This window comes from Eptesicus fuscus, chromosome 18 (assembly GCF_027574615.1).
Source record: "Eptesicus fuscus isolate TK198812 chromosome 18, DD_ASM_mEF_20220401, whole genome shotgun sequence".
Lineage (NCBI taxonomy): Eukaryota > Metazoa > Chordata > Mammalia > Chiroptera > Vespertilionidae > Eptesicus > Eptesicus fuscus.
The window spans coordinates 56,474,355-56,496,455 of record NC_072490.1 but is presented as its reverse complement, the minus strand read 5'-3'; the positions used below and the strand labels follow the sequence as shown (position 1 = coordinate 56,496,455).

The window sequence follows — 22,101 nt, the reverse complement described above, 5'->3', positions numbered from 1 at the left end:
TACTCCAGTCTCAATACTGTAGAGTTGGAGTTGAAATTACAGAGCTGCTATGACATCTTGTCACCGTCTGGATTACAAAGACTCCTCCTCCCAGCTTTCTGAAATTTCAGATTCAGGGAGAAGTATTGGGTACTATTAAACAAAGAAAATAACTTCAAAATTCAATATAACAAGCTAAATAACTATTCCTGTAGCTCTGGAAATAAATCATCTGTATCATGTTTTCAAATGTAACTTGTAAGCAAAACATGCAATTGTGTTATGATGATGACTGTTAGGGATTTTAAAATCCTGTCACCAATGCATCTGGAGAGACACCTAACTGACAGCTTCTCCAGGACAAGGACGTGTTTCCTACCCATTTTCTAAAGGAAGATGGTCTGTGTACACAGATTTAAGTGCAGAATCGCAGACAGAGAGAGAGACAGAGGGTGAAAGAATCAAAAACTGGGACCAAGACAGAGGCAGACACAGGAGTGTGGGGTAGAAAACCGGACGAGAGAGCCAGAGGCAGAGGGGACAGGGATGGAAAAGCAAGTGGACAGCCGGCAGGTGGGGAGACAGAGCCAGACGGGGAGACCCAGCGAGGATGGGACTGGAGGCTGGAGCAGCATGAACTGGCAGTGGCTCCCGGAAGTAGAGGACCTCAAATCTTCAGAGATACCTCATGTTACCCACCGAGTCAGACAGCGTTACTTCCAGTTAGAAAAGCAGCGTAGAACCCTCCATCTGCTTCAGCGTCCTTCCCTATCCTATCCTCACGATTAGGAGTTGGCAACACAGAGCCCAGCAGCGCATTTTGCTGGGGAAAGCTGAATTCTGTGGGGGCTCTTCTGGCCCAGGCACAGAACTAGGCAGCCTCTGGTGTGTTATATTACTGATTTTGAAGGGAGAAAAGCCACAGTTTTAGCTGCCTGTATGGTAGGAGGCCCATGTCCCGCGTTCTTAGCAGTAGTGGGGGAGGGCAGTTTCAACCTGATGTTAATGAGAAGCTGCAGTGTTCAATTAATTTCCAACTGGACCCGAACAATTCAAAGCCCAGAACAATTCAAAGTATGGATAGCTAAACTCACAGAGTAATGATATGGCGACTCTACACCTGGGCTTAGGAGTCAGAGACCAGTTCAAACCTGCCTCAGGCACGACCTGCTTTGATACAGAAAACCGTGCACCATGTTAATTACCAACGACTGGCTGACCATTTATCCACCTGCAGCACACATCTACACACAGGAATCGGAGTCTGTGGGGCTGAGATGCTCACGCAGTATCTCAAACCAGTGATTTTCCCTCCAAGGGACATGTGCCAATGTCAAAGACATTGTTGGCTGTCACAACTGGGAGGGGGTGCTATTGACACCTATGGGTGGAGGCCAGGGGTGCTGCTAAACATTGTCAAGTGCACAGGACGGCCCACAACCCAGGATGATCCATCTCACATGTTAACAGTGCCAAGGCCAAGAGATCCTGCCCTAAATGGTGGCGTCTGTTCTTTGTATTAATGGCTATAATTGGTTGAAGCTACCAAAAGGAAGGCTGATTAAAATGGTCTGGCTTTCTAATTGAAAATTAGTCTCCTAGTCGTGCATATTTAAGAAAGGATGCTGTGGTTCCCCTTCCGGATTAGAAAAACTCCCTCATAAACAGTTAACATCAAAATTAGGTCAAAATCACACCTTTGGAGCTAAGGAAGAAGGGAGGGGTGTCTGCTGGGCTTTACCCAGCACCTCAACCTGGTGGACACGACCTCACTTCCGGCACACCAACGACACGGGGACAGCGGGGAGCACAGCCCCTCGGCAAACAAGAAGCTGGACTCACTTGGGGGTGTGACCCCAAACTTGGTCTGGATCGAGTTGTTCAATTTTCTGATCCACCAAAAATGATTACTTTTTCAAGTAAATGATCACTGTAAAATATTTCCCTCTGGATGGCCCCCTTCTCTGAGTATCAATTGGGCACTGTTAGCACAAGCAAACTGGGACTTCTATTCTTTGTTTCTGATGCCACAAGAGGCCCTTGTGCTCTCAGAAGAGTGGTTTCTAGACTCCAATTCCCTAAGGACAGTTTCCTCTCTGTGCTCCTTCCACTTTTTTTTTTTAAAATAACTTGAAACAAAGATTTCAAAGAATCAAATAAAAGGGGAAATGCCTAACATGAAAAACATTGTTTAAACTTCACTGTGGAAAAAATTAAAATGTTATTAAGTTGTAGTAGCTTTGTTATTTAATTTTGATAACCAAAACCCAAATTTATCAAAAATAAAGGCTTAACTAACATTTAGTGAGAGCCTATCAGGGCCAGGACTGTTCAAATGCTTTTTTGTAGATGAATTCTTGATTCTACTGTTCAGATGCTGTTTTTATCCCCATTTTCTGGACTAGAAAAGTGAGGCAGAGAAGTCAGCTGGCTTGGGAGTATGTGTTGAGTGCAGAGGTGTGGCTCAGAGTCTATGTTTTAAGCCTCTACAACACACTGTCTCAGCAAAATGCTGCAATAGTTTTCTTGTGGGAAGGCTCCATTGGGGCCACATGCCTTTTCCAGGGTGCGAATACAGAAGAGAAATGAACTCCAGGACAAAGTCAGTGACTTCTGAGGGTGGCGACAGGTTACTATTCCCCTCCCGGCTGGGAATCACTTCAACTCTGCCCAGGGGGGTCGGGATGGGGGTCCTATCTGGGAACTCTGCTGAGATGGCCTCCCCGCTTCTGACACCCTTCTCCATTCAAGGTGTGCCTGGCGCCCTGTCTGGCGGGTGAGCCCCATTCTCAGAGGAATAGCCCCTCGCCTGCATCCCGAGGCCTCGCCCAGTGCGGGCTGGTTATTCGGCATTTAGTGAATGCTAAACCAACCTTCACTTCACTGCAGGAGCAATCAGACCATGAGGGAATATGATCCAATGTGGACAGACTGAGGAGACACATGGATTTAGGCTAAAGCAGAGAAGAAATGGGGTCATGACAACTGTCTCCAGAGGCGCTGTCATGGGATGAGTTCTCCGTGAGGTGAGCTGCGGCCCATGTCTGGGATTCCCAGAGACTCACTGTGAGGACCATCTGGGTTACTAAGTAGGAGGCTATTCTAACGTGCAGCTGGACACAGTCAGGTGCTCAATCAATACCACCGGAATAAAATACTATCACAATTATTTTACAGTGTAATAAATTCCACTTAATAATTAAATATGTTGAGTACAACTTGTGTCGATGCTAACTGCTATACATCCTTTATGGGATGGCCATGTGAGGGAGACACAATTATCAGCCCCATTTGACAGAGGGGGAATGCAGGGCTTCAGGAAGTAAGTAACTGCAAGGCCACACAGGATTGGAACCCAGGTCTGAGGGAAATCTCCAGCTCCTAGCCACTGTGCATCCTGCTTCCCTGTGAGCTGGTGCACTCCTTCCCTGGAGGCACTAAGAAGCTGGGTCTGCTTTCCTGGCTGGGGACACAGGGCATGCAAGAGAAGGTCAGTGCAAGAGAAGGGTGGCTCAGATGCCCTCACCCTTGGAGAAAAACAAAAGCAATTATGATTTTTAAATTTTATCAATTCTACAGTCGTCCTGAATGGGGCCGGATGTCCACCAGACACCACTGGCAAAGGGGCCGCCTCCCCACCGAAGCTCTGAGATGACTGGGGCATGGCTGACTAATGCGCTGGGCATGGGAAACACTGGAAATACACCCCTGGCTTGGGGGATATTTATGAATGCCCGAGGGCAAGCAACCTGGGCTTTTGCCTGCCGACAGGTGTGGTCTGCCTCCCAGGGGGCACAAAGCTGGAAAGGGAAGGGGTCCACGGAAGCCAGCTGAGGGCTCAGAGAGGACGGCGCGTTTGCATAGACACATCTGTCAGGACGGCAGGACATTTCGTTCTTTCAAAATCAGGGAGCGAATTTAAATGGGAAGGAGTTGATAAAACTAAAGATCCTAGAAGAGGCTTGAGATTTCAAGGGGTGTCCTCACTCCTCCAGACATCAGGTAATTGAACTTGATGGAAAAGAAAATGCTAACTATAAAAATTTAGCTTACTAACAATGTAGGTATAAATTATTATAGGTTATCATGCTTCCTGGCCAAGAGAACTTCTTATAGGAATTTAGTTTGTAAAAACTATTCTATTGTAGTAAAAAAAATCATATAAAATATACCATCTTAACCATTTTTAAGCGTACAGTTCAATGGTGTTAAGTATATTTACAGTGCTCTGAAACATCTCCAGAGCTTTTTCATCTTGCAAATCTGAAACTGCACCCCTCAACCAATGACTTCCCTTCACCCCTATGCAAATTCGCGTTGACATACTAGTTATTAAGGACTACGATAGCGCATGGCATCGCTCTCGTAGGAAGTGACAGGACGGGCTGGGCACACAACCACTGAGGAGCCTGCCTGCCACGCCGCACGCCCACACCTGGGGCAGGTGATTAACCCGGTGACGGCAGCAATGACAGACCCCCCGGACTAACAGAACTCACAGAATGACCGCAAGGACAAAACACACCTGCAATGAGACGGGCAGGAGAGTAACATAGGCACAAATGTAAGGAGTGAAATACAATAAACAATACAGGCAGGGCTCCAGATTATAGGGGGCCGTGACACATAAGAGCAAGGAGTTCTACTTTTTAAAAATGTACTAAAATAGGAATAAATTTTGCTGCTGACGGTAACCTGAGTGTCCCCCTATCACCCGTGAATAGCAAGATGCTGCCTTACAGACTGCATTATTTCTTCAGGCTAGGACCCTGCTGGGCGCAGCAGCCCACCGGCCCGGGGCAGCGTGTGTTCAGCGGGGAAGGACGTAGGGGACAGGAAGGCCTGCCGTCCTACTGGAAGGGGACCTGGCCTCTAGGGAAAGTGGAGCTTTGTAAACTTAGCTTTTGATGTCCAAGTCACTTCTTTGTGATCCTGAGATAATTCTGTTTTATTATTAATACATTTCTTGATGAATCACTTCCAAAGATAAACTAAAAGTTCTGGAAAAGGGAGAAAACACTGAAAATAGCTTAAGATTTTCCTTAAAGAAAAGTCATCAATACCGTATTTGCCATTTGCAAGGCAGGATCCATCAAGCTCAGGATTTCTTCATTATAACTTGACTCTAGGCTAATGATGTCATCGATAACATCATCCATCTGCAGGAAAAAGGGCAATGGGAGAGAGATGTAAGCAAAACCATGCAAAGCAACCCAAAAAGAGATCCAACTCTTTTCTTACCCAAAGCAATAATGCTCTTTAGTTAGATTCTAAGAACTGTCCTTTCTCCCAAAATGTGAGCATGACTAAGGCCATTAGCACGCACAGGTGGCAGGGATGGCATCCACCAGCGCTGTGTGCGTGAGGAGCGGGCGCCGGCACTGTGCTCAGGGATTTTACCTTCCGCAGGAGCCCAAACAGGGACAGTGCTATTATTACAGTTGTTTTCCAGGCGGGATAAACGAGAAGCAACTACCCCTAAGTCACTTGTGCAAGGCTCAGAGTCCCAAGTTGAACCCAGGCTCTCAACTGCGGTGGTATTTCACTTCCCAGGTCCTCCTTGGAGGGAGACGGGGGGGGGGGGGGGGGAAGCTGAATTCTGTGGGGGCTCTTCTGGCCCAGGCACAGAACTAGGCAGGCTCTGGTGTGTTACATTACTGATTTTGAAGGGAGAAAAGCCACAGTTTTAGCTGCCTGTATGGTAGGAGGCCCATGTCCCGCGTTCTTAGCAGTAGTGGGGGAGGGCAGTTTCAACCTGATGGGGGAGCCCTTAGCTCCCATCAGGGTGTGGGGCAGGGCTCTCGGGCCCTGGCAGCCTGCACTGATCTCACAGTGACTTGTAAAGTCAGTTTCTCCTTGTGCAGCTGCCCTGTGCTCTGTGCTCCCCGGGACTCCCCCAGGACGGGGTTATCATCACAGCCCTGGAGCTGACATTCCCACTGGACAATTTTATTCCTAAAGTGTCAAAGCACCAGCTGTGATGGTAAACAGCAGTGATTACGTGTGCATCGCAGCAGCTGCAAGACAAGTCTGTGAAAACATTTCTCCACCAACACCTTATGTACATGGGCTAGTTGTGTGTGTGTGTCTGTGTGTGCATGTGCACGGGCACGCCACACAGGCCTGGATCTTACGAGTCCTTCGTAAGCACATGACGAAATCTCAGGACTCAGAAACATGCTCCTGTGGGTCTTTTTTTTTTTTTTTTTTGCCACTTCCAATTAAAGAGGACAGGCTCCAGTATCATGGGACTTGTTAAAACTTTTGTTCTCCCTCTTTCGGTACCGGAGGCAAAGCCCCCAATCTTTAATGCTTCAGTGGGCCTATCTGTAAAATGGGTTCATAATGCTCACTGCCTTACTGCATTCTTATAAGGTTTCAGAATAAATCATGCAAAGTGCTCACAGGTTCTGAGAAGAGTGATTGGAAGGCAGTTTTGAATAACTGCCAGCATACTTTATTAAGTTCCATCTGTAGGTATACCAGTTTCATTTGTTTGTTTTTAAGAGATAATTTTCTAATTATGCCAGTAAACAGGCAAATGGGCCAAGGGACTTAAAAAAACCTTTCTTTGTAAATTTTTATTTTATTTTCACTATAAAAATTAGAGGAACTGGTGTGATAAAATTTTTTAAATAATTTTTTACTTTTATGAAAAAAGTAATGCAAGCTGATAACAGAAAATATAAAAAAGCAATAAATTTTTGTGGCTTATTATTTTGCTTTCTCTTATACATCTATACACACATTTTAAATATATAACTATGTCAATAAATGAATGTAGCATAATTTATATACCCATTAGGCAGACTGTCATGGGACCTTTAATTACTTGGGAAAATATCCATGAAATATTATTAAATTAACAGTTTCAGAATATATGCTCCATGAGATTCCATTTTACAAAACAATATGATAACATATGAACCTATTACTAATAATAGCCTATCAAAATTGCTACCCTATACATTTGCATAATGTACACTTATGATGGTATCTAAATGAATTACAGCATTTTAATTTTGTTTACTGAACTTTATGTATTATACGCACTATTTAATTACTTAAAGCAACTTAGGGAAAATGCATTTTAAGTTTAATCTCTTAGTAATTATTTAATCTTGAGACACTACGAAGAAAATGGCTATTTATAGCTTTTTATCTTTAAAACTAAATCAGTAAAGGGATTAAAGGAAAATTCACTTTACAGAGTGTACAGACTCTGACCTCACGGAGCCCAGAGCTCTAGGGCACCTCTCATCATAAGTAAAACAGCCGAACCGTTTTCACTAACGACAGTTATTAGATATTTGAGTGCCATGGGATACTCAGTACTATGTAAAAAATGGGAAATAGTGTATATGATATAGTCTACTCTGAAGATTCGCAGTGAACATGAGAACTGAAAAGGCTCTCACTATTCCTAGAGAAAAAAGAAACAAAAACCTGCTTAATTGTATTTATTTATACAAAATTCTCTCTTTTTGGACCACAGCATATTCCCTATTCCCTTTGCCACTCGCAACAACACTTGTTAGTATCCTGTAGCGCAGCCCAACAGGAGTAGAAATTAGAGAAGTGACTGCATGCGAGGTGAAGTGGTTACATCTGCGGTCAGGGAAGCATTCAGAAACATGGACATGCCGGGGGGTGTCTTGAAGGATAAGTAAGGACTGGGTACAACCCAGAGAGAGAAGGAGTCTTGGCAAAATATAAGCGCATGTGTGAATGCCCTGAGTTGTGAAACAAAATGGAATATAATGGAGTGAGTAGGAGTGGTATGAGTTCAAACTGAAATAAAAGGCATACTATATAAATACATAAATGAATAAACAAAACAAATACAAAAATCAATCGGGGGTGAGGGGGGGCGCTTAAGCATCAGGATGATGTGATTGGCCACAAATTCCAATCCTCATTCCCAAGTGTTCCATCCTGGGCCCCAAGCCCCGCAGTACCTGCATGCAGGATGCTCGGGAGTGTGTGTTCATGGTTGGGCATTCACTCTCCGCCCTGTTTTGTTCTTCAAACTTATAAAATCCCTGCAAAAACACAAGCGAAATCAGCCCATGACTTGGGTTTGCAAATGACCCTTCAACCACATGTTCCCATGAGGCTGATTGTGCAGCAACAATATGAACTACGTTTTCAAACAAAGGTGAATCTGAGCAAGAAATGAAATAATGAAAGAAGAACTTGCATCAAATCAGCCTGTTAGATGACAAATATGGGCAGAGAAAATAGGACAGTGGGTTTGGGCAGGGGGTAAAGACTTGATTCCTTTAGAAATTAAAATCAAGCAAACTTCAGAAAAGTCACCTTGGAGTTTCAGAGTACACTGAAACTCCATTAAAATGAGGCTCATCACCTCATAATTTGGAAATGACAGACGTTAAATCACAACTCTCCTCTCGGATTTCTATGCACCAGATTCCGAGGCCACGATTAGCGTCAGGTGTGTCTGAGTCTTGTCTCCAATCAGCCTTTACAAAAGCAGGTTGGATGGGCAGCAGCTTTTATGATAAAACTGAATTTATCCAGCAATTAAACACTTGCCTTTCTGTTAGATTCTCGTGTGCTATATTATTCAAATCCATCCACACACATTCTGTACTATTTTTTCCACTCAGAGAGAAATACAAGCGGAACTTCTAAACCGCCTGTCCCACACCTTGTCTATTTTTGCTTTTCCTTTTCCACCTTCCCTCTCCTCGCTCTCTGCACTTTCACTGCTTTGTAAATGGAAAGGCATTGAAGAGAAGAGAACCCTGAGCAGAGGCAGCGGAAACGGGGGCGAGGAGAGGCCAGGTCTCCACCTGCGCCACCGCCCAAAACCCAGCGAGGCTGTGAAGGGCTGGGCACTGGGCAACCTGGGACAAGGCCCGTGAATGTAGCCACGCGGACAGACTACAGTCCACAGTCAAGTGCAGGAACAATACCCAACAGACAGTCATTCAGTGTAAGAAAACAGGAGAGGGAAGAGACATGAATTACCTCTTTTTCACAGTTGGAGTTAAGTGTGAGCATAGCCATGGGGCTGTTGGGTGCGCTGCTCCCCGGCACTGGTGGCATGACATGATCGCCAGGCTGGTTTGGACATGGCAAGCTCAGGACTTGGTTGGCATGTTTATTTGCTAAAGTGGTAGAAAGGTACTGCTTTACCTGCTGCCTTTGGGCTTGCTGTATGTGGTACTTGGTGGGGTTTTCCAGGTGGGTCTGCACCTGAACATAGCCGCGGAGGGAAGAGAAGACAGCGCTGTTATTGGTGAGTTCGGACAGCTCTGGTTTCAGGCACAGACATGAGGCGTGCCAGTCCACCGACAGAATAAAGACCAGTCCCGGTTGCAGACCAGGCACTGTGCTCATGGGTTTCCATATCACTGAAGTTCAGAGCCTCACTCTTAGGACTTGGGCTCACACTTTGCCTGTTTTGTTTCCCGGGGAACGAGTGGTACCTCTCTGTAAGCCCGGCCCTTCTTCTCATGTCGAACTAAAAATATGCAACTAACTGTAGGGCAAAAATTTCCCCAACACACCTGAACAGATTTATTAAGATCAAAACAATGGGCTAGAAGAAGGAGCATAGCATAACTCAACTTATTTCACTTTCCTTGGCAAACAGAACAGCTTCTTGTTTTGTTTTGTGTGTGTTTTTTAATTCCATAAGAAACACCTGTAAAATGGTTATTGAAAATAAACAAAAACGGACTGATGATTAAAGCAGGTGTTGTGGATTAAACCCTCCACTTTCATTGGACACAATTAGTCAACATCTTAATTAAGATCGTGAACTCAACCGAAAAAGCAAATGCCCATTAAGCAGCTTCTTACAAAGCATTAACACTTACATGTGTTTTTAAACACATGCGTATTAAGTTACCAGGATATTTGTCCTCCTTTCTTATTTCTCATAAGCATTAATACAGAATTAAAAATGTTTTTTTTTTTAAATCAGTGATACTCAAAGTCACTTTTCCTTGACAAACATAATTTACTCTTACGAGCTAAGCACAGCCAAGTACTGGGGGGAAAGCCTGCTAATATTTACTTAGCTTAAAAATAAAATTGAATTACTTCTTACAGTAAATAGCACCAAACTACAATTATTTCAACAATTATACTTCTTGAAAATAGTGTCTATCGCAATAACGTGAAAAAGCGAATTACTCAATGCATTGCATTATATCTCAGAGACTGAATAGGAAGAATAAAGCTCACCTGATAGTGATTATATTCTAGCATTTCCAGCATAACAACGTTTTAGATGGCCCCACTCCAGCGAGAAACGGTAGGCTATTCACTCCCTCTACTTTCTGCAGTTCCGATCGCAGACTGACTGGCATAGAGAAGGCACTATACACAAGGTGTCCCGAGGCACCGCCGGAAACTGCCACAGCAGCCCTGCTTATAATAACCTAAGCTAATTAGTTATGCATGTAAAAGCCCGTTCACACAAGGGTTGTTGTTATTTTTTCTGGAAGCACTACAAGCTTGGTCTTAAATATTGATATAAATGTCCCCCCTTGACTTGACGTCATGCTTTTTTTCATAAATATAAAAGAACCTTTTAAAGTGATGAGCAATCAAAGTCAAACTCAGTGTCAGATCAAGGCCGCTTCACTATTCATCTTTAGTTCCAGTAGGATTAATAGACAATGGTATTTCTCTTCCAGCCGTAGGTCAGAGCTATGTCCCCTTCAGAGAACACACTGCCTGGAAGCTGCTGCTACACATGAGGCTTCCTGATGGCCAAGTAGCCGCCACTCTGACTGAGGACCATGGTCCTTCTGGCGTGCAGGAGTCTGTGCCAAACCTGCAGGCCCGTCAGCCTCTCCTTGCCTCTGGTCTCCACGTGCATCTCACCCTTAGCTGGACAGATGTGTAACCTCCCTCCTGACCTCACATCAGGAAGAGGGGAGCGCTCCTAAATAAAACAGAACATGTGCACTTGCACACACACACACTGAATGTACCTTTATGTGGAAGTATATTTAAGTGGAATGTCTCCCCGATTTAACCCTCAAATTAGAAAGCATGAAAATTTACTAAAGATCTTTCAATATAATTCTGGGGCTAAAGGAGAACAAGAGTTATCATATACACAACTGATGCATTTATACATTTACTCATTTATTCATTCTATTACTCACTGTTATTATATGCTAAACACTGTGCAAGGCATAGAATATACATTGTGAAAAAAGAGATGGTTGCCAACTTTATGAAACTTATGGTCTGGAATGAGGCAAAGGAAGAAAAAAGGCTAACAAATATACAATTAAAACTATGATAAGATTAATATTCACTGGTGAATTGGGAGCTATTTTAAGCATAAAAATTTGAAATTCAATAATTCTGTCCACATGCCCAGGATAATGAAGCCCTTTAGATTACGGTCTCCAATGGTTTCAGATGACTGATCTGATGTGCACCAGAGGTTCAGAAACACTCCAAGTTCCAGAAAGCGCCTGGACCCGGGAATAATGAGGACAACAGACATTACTAAAATAAACATAAATGAGGCCAGTGAGTGCAAAGTGCTTATCTCACTATTACACTTAGAAAAGAAAAGGCTGCACATCTAAAAATAAATGGCAATTCATGGGCAGGTCCTCCTTCTTTACTGAATCAGAACTTTGTGCTTTAGTAAGGAGAGAGGCCACGTGGTCTCCATTTAGCTTTGCCAGTGAGGTCTGCACTACATTCGTGGTGGGGTGACCGGAGCGGGATGTCAGTGCCTTTTTAGGTTTCAATTAAGTTGAGAACAGACTGGCTATAAAGACTACGCAGTAGACATATCATCTCCAGCCATTTCCAATCCAAACACCTGGGTCAGGAAACATAACAGAGGTTCATGAGCCGTGGGGCAATAATAGGGAGTGGTGAAGTCTGTGGCAAACTAGGGGATGCACACTTCACCTAAAAGAAACGGCTGACTGTGGTGGCATGGGAATAGTGGCCAGTAGAGCTAGATCTTCCACTTCTTCAACTTAGCTGGCAGTCTGAACTTTTTTGAGTAACATTTCCCAGATTAAGAAAATGACACCCAATTGTTTGATTGTACAAATCAAACTCAGCTCACAAGTGACTAGAATGTGGTTTCTGTTCCCCACTGTTCATGAGGACACCCTTCAAATCCATGTTCCCTGGGGGTGGCCCCAATTCTGAGAAGTTAGTCCCTCTTCTGAGAACTTAGTTGTCAAAACCTGCTGTTTCTCTGAGAGGCGGCCGCCTGACTGCACAGTCAGCAGAATAGGTAAGACTTCGAGAACTGGGGTTGAATTCTGCCTTTGCAAGTTACAACTTATGTGATCTTCCATGAGTCAGCAACATTTGTAGGCCTTCCTTTTCTAGGTGCTCCGTGAGGTGCTAACAGAACCCACCACACAGAGTATTTCTGGCTTTACATTAAATCGTGCTTCTGAGAGACTGTATCTGAAACAGCTGTTCTCAAACTTCGTGTGTCATAGCACCCTTTTTAACTCTTCAAGTTTGTTGTGTTTCTGTGGATTATACCTATCAATATTTAGCATATTAGAAATTAAAAATGAGAAATTTTTAAAACATAAGAGTATACACTAGCACATACTGCACTGGACATCAGAACAATGACATTTTAACACATCCTGTAGCATTTATAAAACTATTCTGCATACTCGTGAGATGAGCAGGAAAAAAGGAAACTAACAAATTGGTATTATTATGAAGACTAAAGGCCCGGTGCATGAAATTTGTGCACGGGGGCAGGAGGGGGGGAAGGGTCCCTCAGCCCAGCCTGCACCCTCTCCAACTGGGGACCCCTCAAGAGATGTCCGACCGCCCGTTTAGGCCTGATCCCACCAGGATCGCACCTAACTGCCCTCCATGGTGGGATCGGGCCTAAATGGGCGGTCGGACATCCCTCTCACAATCCAGGACTACTGGCCCCCAACTGCTCACCTGTCTCTGCCTGATTGCCCCTAACTGCTTCAGCCTGCCAGCCTGATCACCCCCTAACCACTCCACTGTCAGCCTGATCGACACCTAACTGCTCCCCGGCCGGCCCGATTGCCCCTAACTGCCCTCCCCTGCAGGCCTGGTCACCCCTAACTGACCTCTCTGCTGGCCTGATCGCCCACAACTGCCCTCCCCTGCAGGCCTAGTCCCCCCCAACTGCTCTCCCCTGCAGGCCTGGTCCTCCCCTCAACTACCCTCCCCTGCAGGCCTGGTTCTCCCCCAACTGTCCTCCACTGCAGGCCTCATCCCCCCCAACTGCCCTCCACTGCAGGCCTGGTCTCCCCCAACTGCCCTCCCCTGCTGGCCTGGTCTCCACCACTGCCCTTCTCTGCTGGCCCGGTCACCCCTAACTGCCCTCCCTGCTTGTCTAATTGCCCACAACTGCCCTCCCCTGCAGGCCTGGTCCCCCCCAACTGCCCTCCCCTGCAGGCCTGGTTCCCCCCAACTGCCCTCCACTGCATGCCTGGTCCCCCCCAACTGCTCTCCCCTGCAAGCCTGCCCCCCCAACTGCCTTCCCCTGCAGTCTTATTCCCCCCCAACTTCCCTCCCCTGCAGGCCTGGTCCCCCTAACTGCCCTCCCTTGCTGGCCTGGTCTCCCCCAACTGCCCTCCTTTGCCAGCCTGGTCACCCTCAACTGCCCACAATTGCCCTCCCCTGCCAGCCATCTTGTGGTGGCCATCTTGTGCCCACATGGGGGCAGCCATCTTTGACTACATGGGGGCGGCCATCTTATGTCTTGGAGTGATGGTCAATTTGCATATTACTCTTTTATTAGATAGGATAGTTTTGATCTGGTAGGACCCCTGCAGGGGTTGTGGAGACCCGCAGAGAAGCCCTGACCTGGCCCAGCTGCACTCTAGCACTCTTACCCGCCAGCCTGCCTGCCATTCACGCCTGCGTGAGGAAGCAAGGGGCACGGAGGCTGCCGATCACCTTCCCGAGATGCTGGAGGAAGGCAGGAACCCTGCATAACTTCCTCGTCACATGACTGTGAGGGTCTATAGTCCTCTATTTTAAAAACCATATAAATATAATTTTCTGTCTTCGAGAATCCTAAACCATAGCTTTTAAATTAGTGACTTTCCCTTCATTAATTTTAAATAGCCAGCAAATGAGCATGCAAATGAAAATATATGTAGCATTAAACATCTGCACAATTTCTTAATAATTTCTGCATTCTTTTTTAGCTTCAAACCAACTACTCAAGTTGAGGAATTAGAACAGCAAAAGTTAGGTACTGCTCAGCACTTGAAAGCACAGATCACAAAATAAAGCTAGAAAATTTTATACCCTATCAAAACATCATATTTTATTGATAAAATTTTTATTTTCACATAAAGAATGATCACTATCTGGTTAAAGTGCAAAAAAACAAACACAAAGCCTTGAAACTTTCTTCCTTGTTACTGTGTTGTGCTGCATAACCTTGACTCAGCAGTGACCCCTGGCGACCCTATGAATGAGGGACATCCACAGTGCCCTGTCCTCAACAGCCTGCTCAGCTCCTGCAGACTCATGCCTGTGCTTCCTCTCTGGGTCAACCTGCCTCACAATTGGTCTTCCTCTTTGCCTGCTGCCTTCTATATTTCCCAGCATTGTTCCCTTTCCTAAGAACCTGCCTTCTCATGACGGGCCTGGAGTAGGACAGCTTCGGGTAGTCACCTTTGCCTCCAGTGGTGTTCCTCTCCGCTGGCAACTCCTCTCCGTAGCCCTCTTTCCTTTCTTCATTCAGATGTTGAACTGACAGTAAGAGAACTGGAAAGGATCACCTTCTAACTGTCCCACTTGAGCTCTGTCACTTCCCAGGTGACACTGACAGGTCATTTGCCATCAGTTTCATTCTGAAGACATCGTAGCGCACTCGTGTGAGACGGTGCAGCAGACACTACTATCTTGGCTGAAAAAATAGTTCACTGGAGGAAAAATTATCCCCATCTGATGTCCACTGTTCTATTCCCTGTACTATTTATAAACCAGAATATTATAAAAAAAATTGAGTGAAAATCACATAATCCCTTTAGTTTATAATTGATTTTATTTTTTTAACAAGTCAAAAAAGTGTTTCAATTTCTCATTTTATGTTTAGACAGAGAATGTGTTCTTTTGCTCATTAAATTTAAGGAAAATTAAAGTAATAATAATTCAAGAAATTGCTACCCACTGTCACCCACACACCACCATTCTTCTCATACTGTTATCTAAAGTTTAGATTCTAAACGACAGTTTAGAGGTCAATTATGCAATCACCATTCTTGAAAAAAATAAGGAGACCAAGATGGCAGGGGGGTTAGTGAGGGACGACCAAATGACCGAGCAGCAGGCTGCATGGGGCAACCAGGCCAGCAGGGGGGTTAGTGAGGGGCAACCAAACGACCAAGCAGCAGGCTATGTGGGGCAAACCAGGCTGGCAGGGGGGTTAGTGAGGGGCAACCAGACCGGTGGGGGGGTGGGCAGTGAGGGGCGACCAGGTTGGCGGGGGGGGGGGGGGGAGTTGGAGACGACCACGCCAGCAGGGGGTACAGTAAGGGGCGACCAGGTTGGCAGGGGGGGCACTAATGGGCGACCAGGCAGTTGGAAGCGACCAGGCTGGCAGCGGGGGCAGTTGGGGGCGACTATGCCTGCAAGGGGGGCAGTTGGAGTGACCAGGCCAGCAGGGGGGGCAGTTAGGTGCAATCAGGCAGGCAGGCAGGCAGGTGAGCAGTTAGGAGCCAGTGGTCCCGGATTGTGAGACAGATGTCCGACTGCCGGTTTAGGCCCACTCAGGTCCCAGATTGGAGAGGGTGCAGGCTGGGCTGAGGGAACCCCCCCCCATGCACGAATTTCATGCACTGGGCCTCTAGTCCTATATAATAAAGAGCTAATATGCAAGTGGTCGTCACACCCTCACGCCTTAATGGCTCAGACACTCAACACTGGGGAGAGAGGAATGGTGACCAGCCAGGCTGCGGCCTGGGAGAGGGACAAGCCGCCTGTCCCACAGTCCCTGTGGTCCCAGGCGCCAGCAGCTGCGCCTGTGCCTGCGAGAGGGACAAGCCGCCCACCCCGCGGTCCCGGATGGCAGTGCCTGTGCCTGTGGCTCGGGAGAGGCGCAAGCCACCAACCCTCCAGTCCCGGGTGCCTGTGGCTGCGGCCTACGCGAAGCCTCCCGCCCATGGTCCCCTGTGGCTGTGGCCAGCCCGAGCGAAGCCGGCCAGGGTCCTGGATGCCTTTGGCTAGCCAAAGGGAGGGAAGCTCCAGCCATGGGTGCCTGTGATTGGCCAGAGGAGAGAATCCTGGGTCCAGGGTGTAGGGCGAGGCAGAGGTGGTTAGTGGCGATCGAGCCAGCAGGGAAGCAGTTAGGGGCGATCAGGCCAGTAGGGGAGCAGTTAGGGGCAATCAGGCAGGCGGGCAGAGGTGGTTAGGGGCGACCAGACAGGCAGGCAAGCAGAGGAGTTAGGGACAATCAGGCAGGCCGACAGGCGAGTGGTTAGAAGCCAGCAGTCCTGGATTGCAAGAGGCAGTCGGACATCTCCCGAGGGGTCCCGCATTGGAGAGGGTGCAGACCAGGCTGAGGAACACCCCACCCCCGTGCACATATTTCATGCACCTGGCCTCTAGTCCTTAAATAAAGGAAAGTTAGAAGTGTCTAAGGTTGACAAGCCCAAGTCCTTTTTCCCTCTCACAGGAGTCTGCCCACCAGCCCAACCTGGTCCTTCCCAATGTTTGATAAGATCAATAAAGAACAGATTTTACATTTTTAAATGGTTAGAAAATATCAAAAGAAGAATGATATTTCATGATACAGGAAAATTATATGAAACTAATCAATGTCCATGAAGAGTGTCCTTGCACACAGCCACGCCCACTCCTCACATGTTGTTCAGGGTGGCCACACACACTCCTTACACTTGTTCAGGCGGCTTATGCACTGCAGAGGCAAGGCGAGTCCTTGCACCGGTACTGCAGGGTCCCCATACCTAACATATCTACTCTCGGGATTTTTACAGAAGGTGCAAACCGGCACTGTAGGACATTTCACGGGGCTAGAATTCAGCTTTCCTATTACACTGACGTTTTGGCCAGGTTTGAAGAAAAGAATGAGGTCGTTTTTCTAAAAGAAATAGTATATGTCTATATAATTTTGTGTAGTTGTTTTTCCAAATACATCTAACCTGGACAAGCAGCCATGTAAGAACCCAGGGTGTGCTTAATTATCCCATTTTAAATATAAAGAAACAGAAACCCTGAAAAGAAGGTGAAAAGACTTGCCAGGGTGAGAAATCAAACCCAGGTGTCCATCATTCTGTCCCCAGGAGCAAAGGAGGCCAACAGCCTGCACTGCTGGTGAGTCTGGATCTAGGGCATTAACTGAGTAAAGAGGAGAAGATAAGCCATGTACATCCAGAGGTGCACTCACATACCCTTTGTGTGCACATGGAAATACATATGAATTTATGTCCCACTTTTATTGGTTTATATACTTTCACATTGTTTCCTGTCATGCTACTTTGTAAGATTCTGAATTCAGACAAATGAGTTATAAATGTGCACAAAAGGGAAGGATAGTAAGTACATTTTTTTAAATGTTTGATGTTGTAATGGAATAAACTAGACCAAAAATTCCTAGCCAGTCTTTTATCCTTAGCTAATGTGCGTGTTATAATCCTCAAGGTGGGATGCTTTGCGATTAGGACAAACAATATTTAGTAGCCTCAGAAAAAAAGGTATTCTCAATAAGAAACTCCTCCTATATATACTTTTTTAATCTCTCAGACTAAAATAAGCCAAAGGTCCAAGTATGACACGTCCAAGTATAAAAAGAACACCACATTTTAATGTTGGCCAAATAGAAATATGAGAGATTTAAGTGTGCGAGCCATTGCCTGCAGAATATTTATAAACCTAGATTAAAAACATCACTTATAGAATCAAATTCCTAGGAGAGAAGCAGCAAGACCTAATAAACTTAATCCATTACTCACTTTGGGAGAAAACCATGCATTTACAGGTCCTGCTCTCTGAGGATCATGCCAGTCATTATGCATGGGTATTAAATAGCATGTCCTATTAAATAGTGAGACTTAAACTATAGAAAACAGAATAAGAATTCATTCATTCAAAAGTGTCTGCTATGTATGAGATGCTGTGCAGTTTATATTCATTCCCAGTGCAGGTCAATTCAAAATAAAACCAAGAAATCACTTGAATGACCACATAAAATATTCTTGAAAGCCTCTTCACACAGTGTTTTAACCATAGGATGACAATTGATGGAATACAGAAGCAACTATAGGAGATGTGTTCTTGGTACATCTGAGAGTATACATAAAGAACTAAGTACAGGATTGGGTGCAGACCTTAATGTGCATATAAATCACCTGGGATCTTATTAAATAGGGTAATTCCATAGATCTAGGGCAGGACCCATGATCATGCATTTCTAATAAAACACCTGGGGACGCTCCACGGACCACACCACACCTTGATGCTTCACACATTCTCACCTGGAGTTCTGCTCCCATGAAGAGAGTTATATGATCACCATTCATTCAACAAATATTGCTGAGTGCCCACCATATGCCTGACAACTATCCTCTTCTTCCACAGGCTGTCCAGGGAGGGCCTCTCCGAGGTGACCTGCAAGCACAGACCTGCCGCAGGGGAGATGAGCCAGGCAGATGCAGGGGAAGAGCATGGGCAAGTGCGGAAGTCATGGTGGGAGGAAGCCTCCTGTGCTCAAAGGACAGCAAGGAGGCTCTTACTGCACACTGTTTACTTGGCTCTAACTTTCCACACTCGCCTGGTTTTCCTTACATCCTCATCTTTGCTTCTCATGTCCTTTGCTAGCTTTCCCATCTTCTCCTCTGGAATGTCAGAGTGCCTCAGGCTCCAAGTTTGAAGTTCCCCTGCACACAGCCCTGGCGACCTCAGCCAGCCCCAAGGTTTAAATGCCCAGCCCAGAGGTTCACCTTACCTGCCTACTCCATAGCATCCTTTGGAGGCCTGCAGACATCTCAACCTTGACATGCCATCATCCCCTCTAAGTCAGCTCCTCCCACGACCTCTCCATCCTTCTCTAGGTCAAAAACTGGTCTTCTTATGGTTCAACCCAGTTGCTCATTCCAAAAACCTTTCTTTTCTTTTCTTTTCTTTTCTCACTTTGGGAGAAAACTCCTTTCTTTTCGTCAACTCAACATCCAATTCATCGGGTACTGGCTCCCTCTTCAGAATGCACCCAGAATTGAACTAACTGTCCCCACTTCTAGTGTTACCATCGCCGTTTCTCACTGGGTCACTGAGTCTCTTGAAGGTCTGCCGCTTGCAGTCTGCTTTCAGAACACGGCTGGAGTAATTCCCTGGAACAGGCCAGATCAGACCACTGCCCTTGCAAGAGCCGCTCTGCAATGGCTCCCTAGCTATCGCGGAGAAAACACGAAGTACTTACAATGCCTACAGGTCCCTAAGCCACTGCTACCCATGACACTCTTTAGGAATGCACACTCTTGGGCCCCACCCCAAGCCACTGACTCAGAACCTCTGGGTTTGGGGCCAGAAATCTATGTTTTAACAAGCTGACCAAAGTGTACAGACCCCTGTCCACTCCACCCTGGGGTCATGACCTCTGACTTATCTCCCACAACCATCCTAAAAATTTATTCAAAATCCCAACCCACATGCTGCCAGTGCTCCTGATTCTACTCTGCTGCACCTGGTTCAGACCATGGCCTGGCATGTAGCAGCCCCTCAGCAAACTTCTGTGAATCAATGAGTGAACGGCGCCAGTGGCTGAAGGGCCTGGATGAGGAGAGAACAGGAGCTAAGAACCAGGCCCCACTGTGCAGGCCCTGGCTGGGGCTAGAGGCTAAGCTCTGCAAGTGTCCCGAGGAAACGGAGATGTGACAGTCCCTCAGCTCAAAAGGCTCCGGAGGACTGGTGGCCAGGCCAGGCAGTGCGTCCCAGCTGACGAGCACCCTGAGAGCCTCTTCTCTCCGAGGTGTGCCCAGAGGCTGCCAAGCCTCCACGCTCCCTCTCGGCTCAGCCCTGATGATCTAAACACACGGCAGGAGCCCAGATAAGTCACAGTTAAAGCAAAGCGCCCCAAGCAGGTGGCTCTTGGGAACAGTCCACAGGTAATGCTATTGGCCTACCCGGTATTTAATTAAAAAAAAAAAAAGTTTTCACACCAAAAGATGGATTTCTGGTTCCTCAGGATAAATCTGAGCTGCCCTGTGGTGGGTCACCAGGGGCAGAGCTGAGGAGAGCTCCCTCTCGGAAGGGCCTGTTCTTGCCTCAGCGGGCTCCGGCCCCTCCTTCTGACGCAGACTAGTCTGCCTTAGTGTCACCTGCCCAACTCCTGTCACCTGCCGACCCTGACAGCATCCAAGTCAGCACAGCTGTGTTACCCTCTCACACTTCACACTTGGAGGCGGTTCCAAATCTGATGGGAAGGTGATGGTGTAGGAGCACTTAGAACGAGCCACAGCAAATGAACAACCTCACGATTTGGGTGAGAAAATAAAAGAAATTGATGTAAACTTTGAAAAGGTCCATATACATCCGTCAGCCATTATACTTTCAAGAACTTTTCTAAGGAAATCATCAGCTACAGCAGGAAAGATTTAAGGACAAGGACGGCAGCCAGAGCATTATCTGTAACAGGAATGGTCACAAGTTTCCCACGAGCACAGTCATTTACATTCCGTCTGTGGCAGTCAAACTATAGCAGTGCTGGAGCAAAAGCCTAAAATACAGTGGAGCCTCGGTTCTCGGATTCTATGTGTTCCCAAAAGCTGTTTGAGAAGCAACTTGTTCAAAAATGAAATCATTTTTTCCCATTAGAAATAATGAAAACTAAATTAATCCGTTCCAAACCCCCAAATGATTCCATTTTTGTTGTTGTTGTTTTTGTTAATTCTCAACCAGGGGTATTTTCTCCATTGATTTTTAGATTGTGGAAGGGAGGAAGGAAGGGAGAAAGAAAGAGAGAAACACCAATGTGAAAGAGACACGTCTATTGGTTGTATCTTACACACTCCCTGACCAGTGCCAGGGACCAAATCTGCAACCAAAGTATGTGCCCCTGACCAGGATTCAAACCCACAACCTTTTGTTCCAAGGCCGGCGCTCTAACCATTTAGCACACTGACTAGGGCTGATTCCCTGTTTTAACGTTTCTTATATACAGTACATGTCTAATGCATTGTTTAATCTATAAATAAACACTTTAAAAACATAAAGGACATTAAATGTAAATGAAAATTTAACAAAAAGGAAATGAAATGTACAGTAAAAAATGAAAATCACACTAGAACTCACCTTTCCACCCATCCTTCTCTCCATCCTTTCACTCCTCCACCCATCCATCCCTCCATCCATCAATGTCCAGAGCTACTGATGACTGACTATGGAGAGGAGGGATGGAGGAGAAGAGGAGGGATGGGTGGGTGGAGGGGAGGAGGGATGGAGGGATTGAGGGATGGAGAGGAGGGATGGAGGGGTGGAGGGGAGGGGAGACTGAGGGATGGAGGGGTGGAGGAGATGGAGGGATAGAGGTGGAGGGATGGAAGAATAGGGGGAGGAGTGAAAGGATGAATGGGAGGAAGGATGGATGGGTGGAGAGGAGGAGGGATGGTTGGGTGGAGGGACAGAGGGATGAAAGGATGAAAGAATGGAATGGTGGAGGGATGGATAGGTGAAGGGATGGAGGGATGGATGGGTGATGGATGGAGGGATGGTAGGATGGAAGGGTGGAGAGATGGAGAGATGGAGGGATGGAGAGGTAGAGGGGTGTGGTGGTAGAAGGGTGGAGGGATGGAAGGGTGGAAAGATGTAGGGATGGAGGGGTGAAAGGATGGAGGGATGGGTGGAGGGATGGAAGGATGGAGGGGTGGATGGATGGAGGGGTGGATGGATGGACGGATGGAGGGATGGAAGGATGGAGGGGTGAAAGGATGGAGGGATGGGTGGAGGGATGGAAGGATGGAGGGGTGGATGGATGGAGGGGTGGATGGATGGACGGATGGAGGGATGGAAGGATGGAGGGGTGAAAGGAGGGAAGGATGGAGGGGTAGAGGGGTGGAGAGATGGAGGGGTGGAGGGATAGATGGAAGGATGGAAGGATGGAGGAGTGAAAGGAGGGAGGGATGG

The 22,101-nt window shown here is 46.5% G+C and overlaps 1 protein-coding gene across 2 annotated transcripts in view; it reads right to left on the bottom strand.

Annotated features, from left to right (window-relative positions):
* MITF (melanocyte inducing transcription factor) overlaps positions 1-22,101 on the bottom strand; it is a 250,341-nt gene that overhangs the window by 22,311 nt on the left and 205,929 nt on the right. For both annotated transcript variants that reach the window (XM_054729462.1, XM_054729463.1), the window contains exons 3-5: positions 8,974-9,201; positions 7,938-8,021; positions 5,043-5,138 (exon numbers count right to left, since the gene is read on the bottom strand). In XM_054729462.1, the coding sequence (XP_054585437.1) occupies positions 5,043-5,138; positions 7,938-8,021; positions 8,974-9,201 (408 nt within the window). The remainder of the gene's footprint in view (positions 1-5,042; positions 5,139-7,937; positions 8,022-8,973; positions 9,202-22,101) is intronic.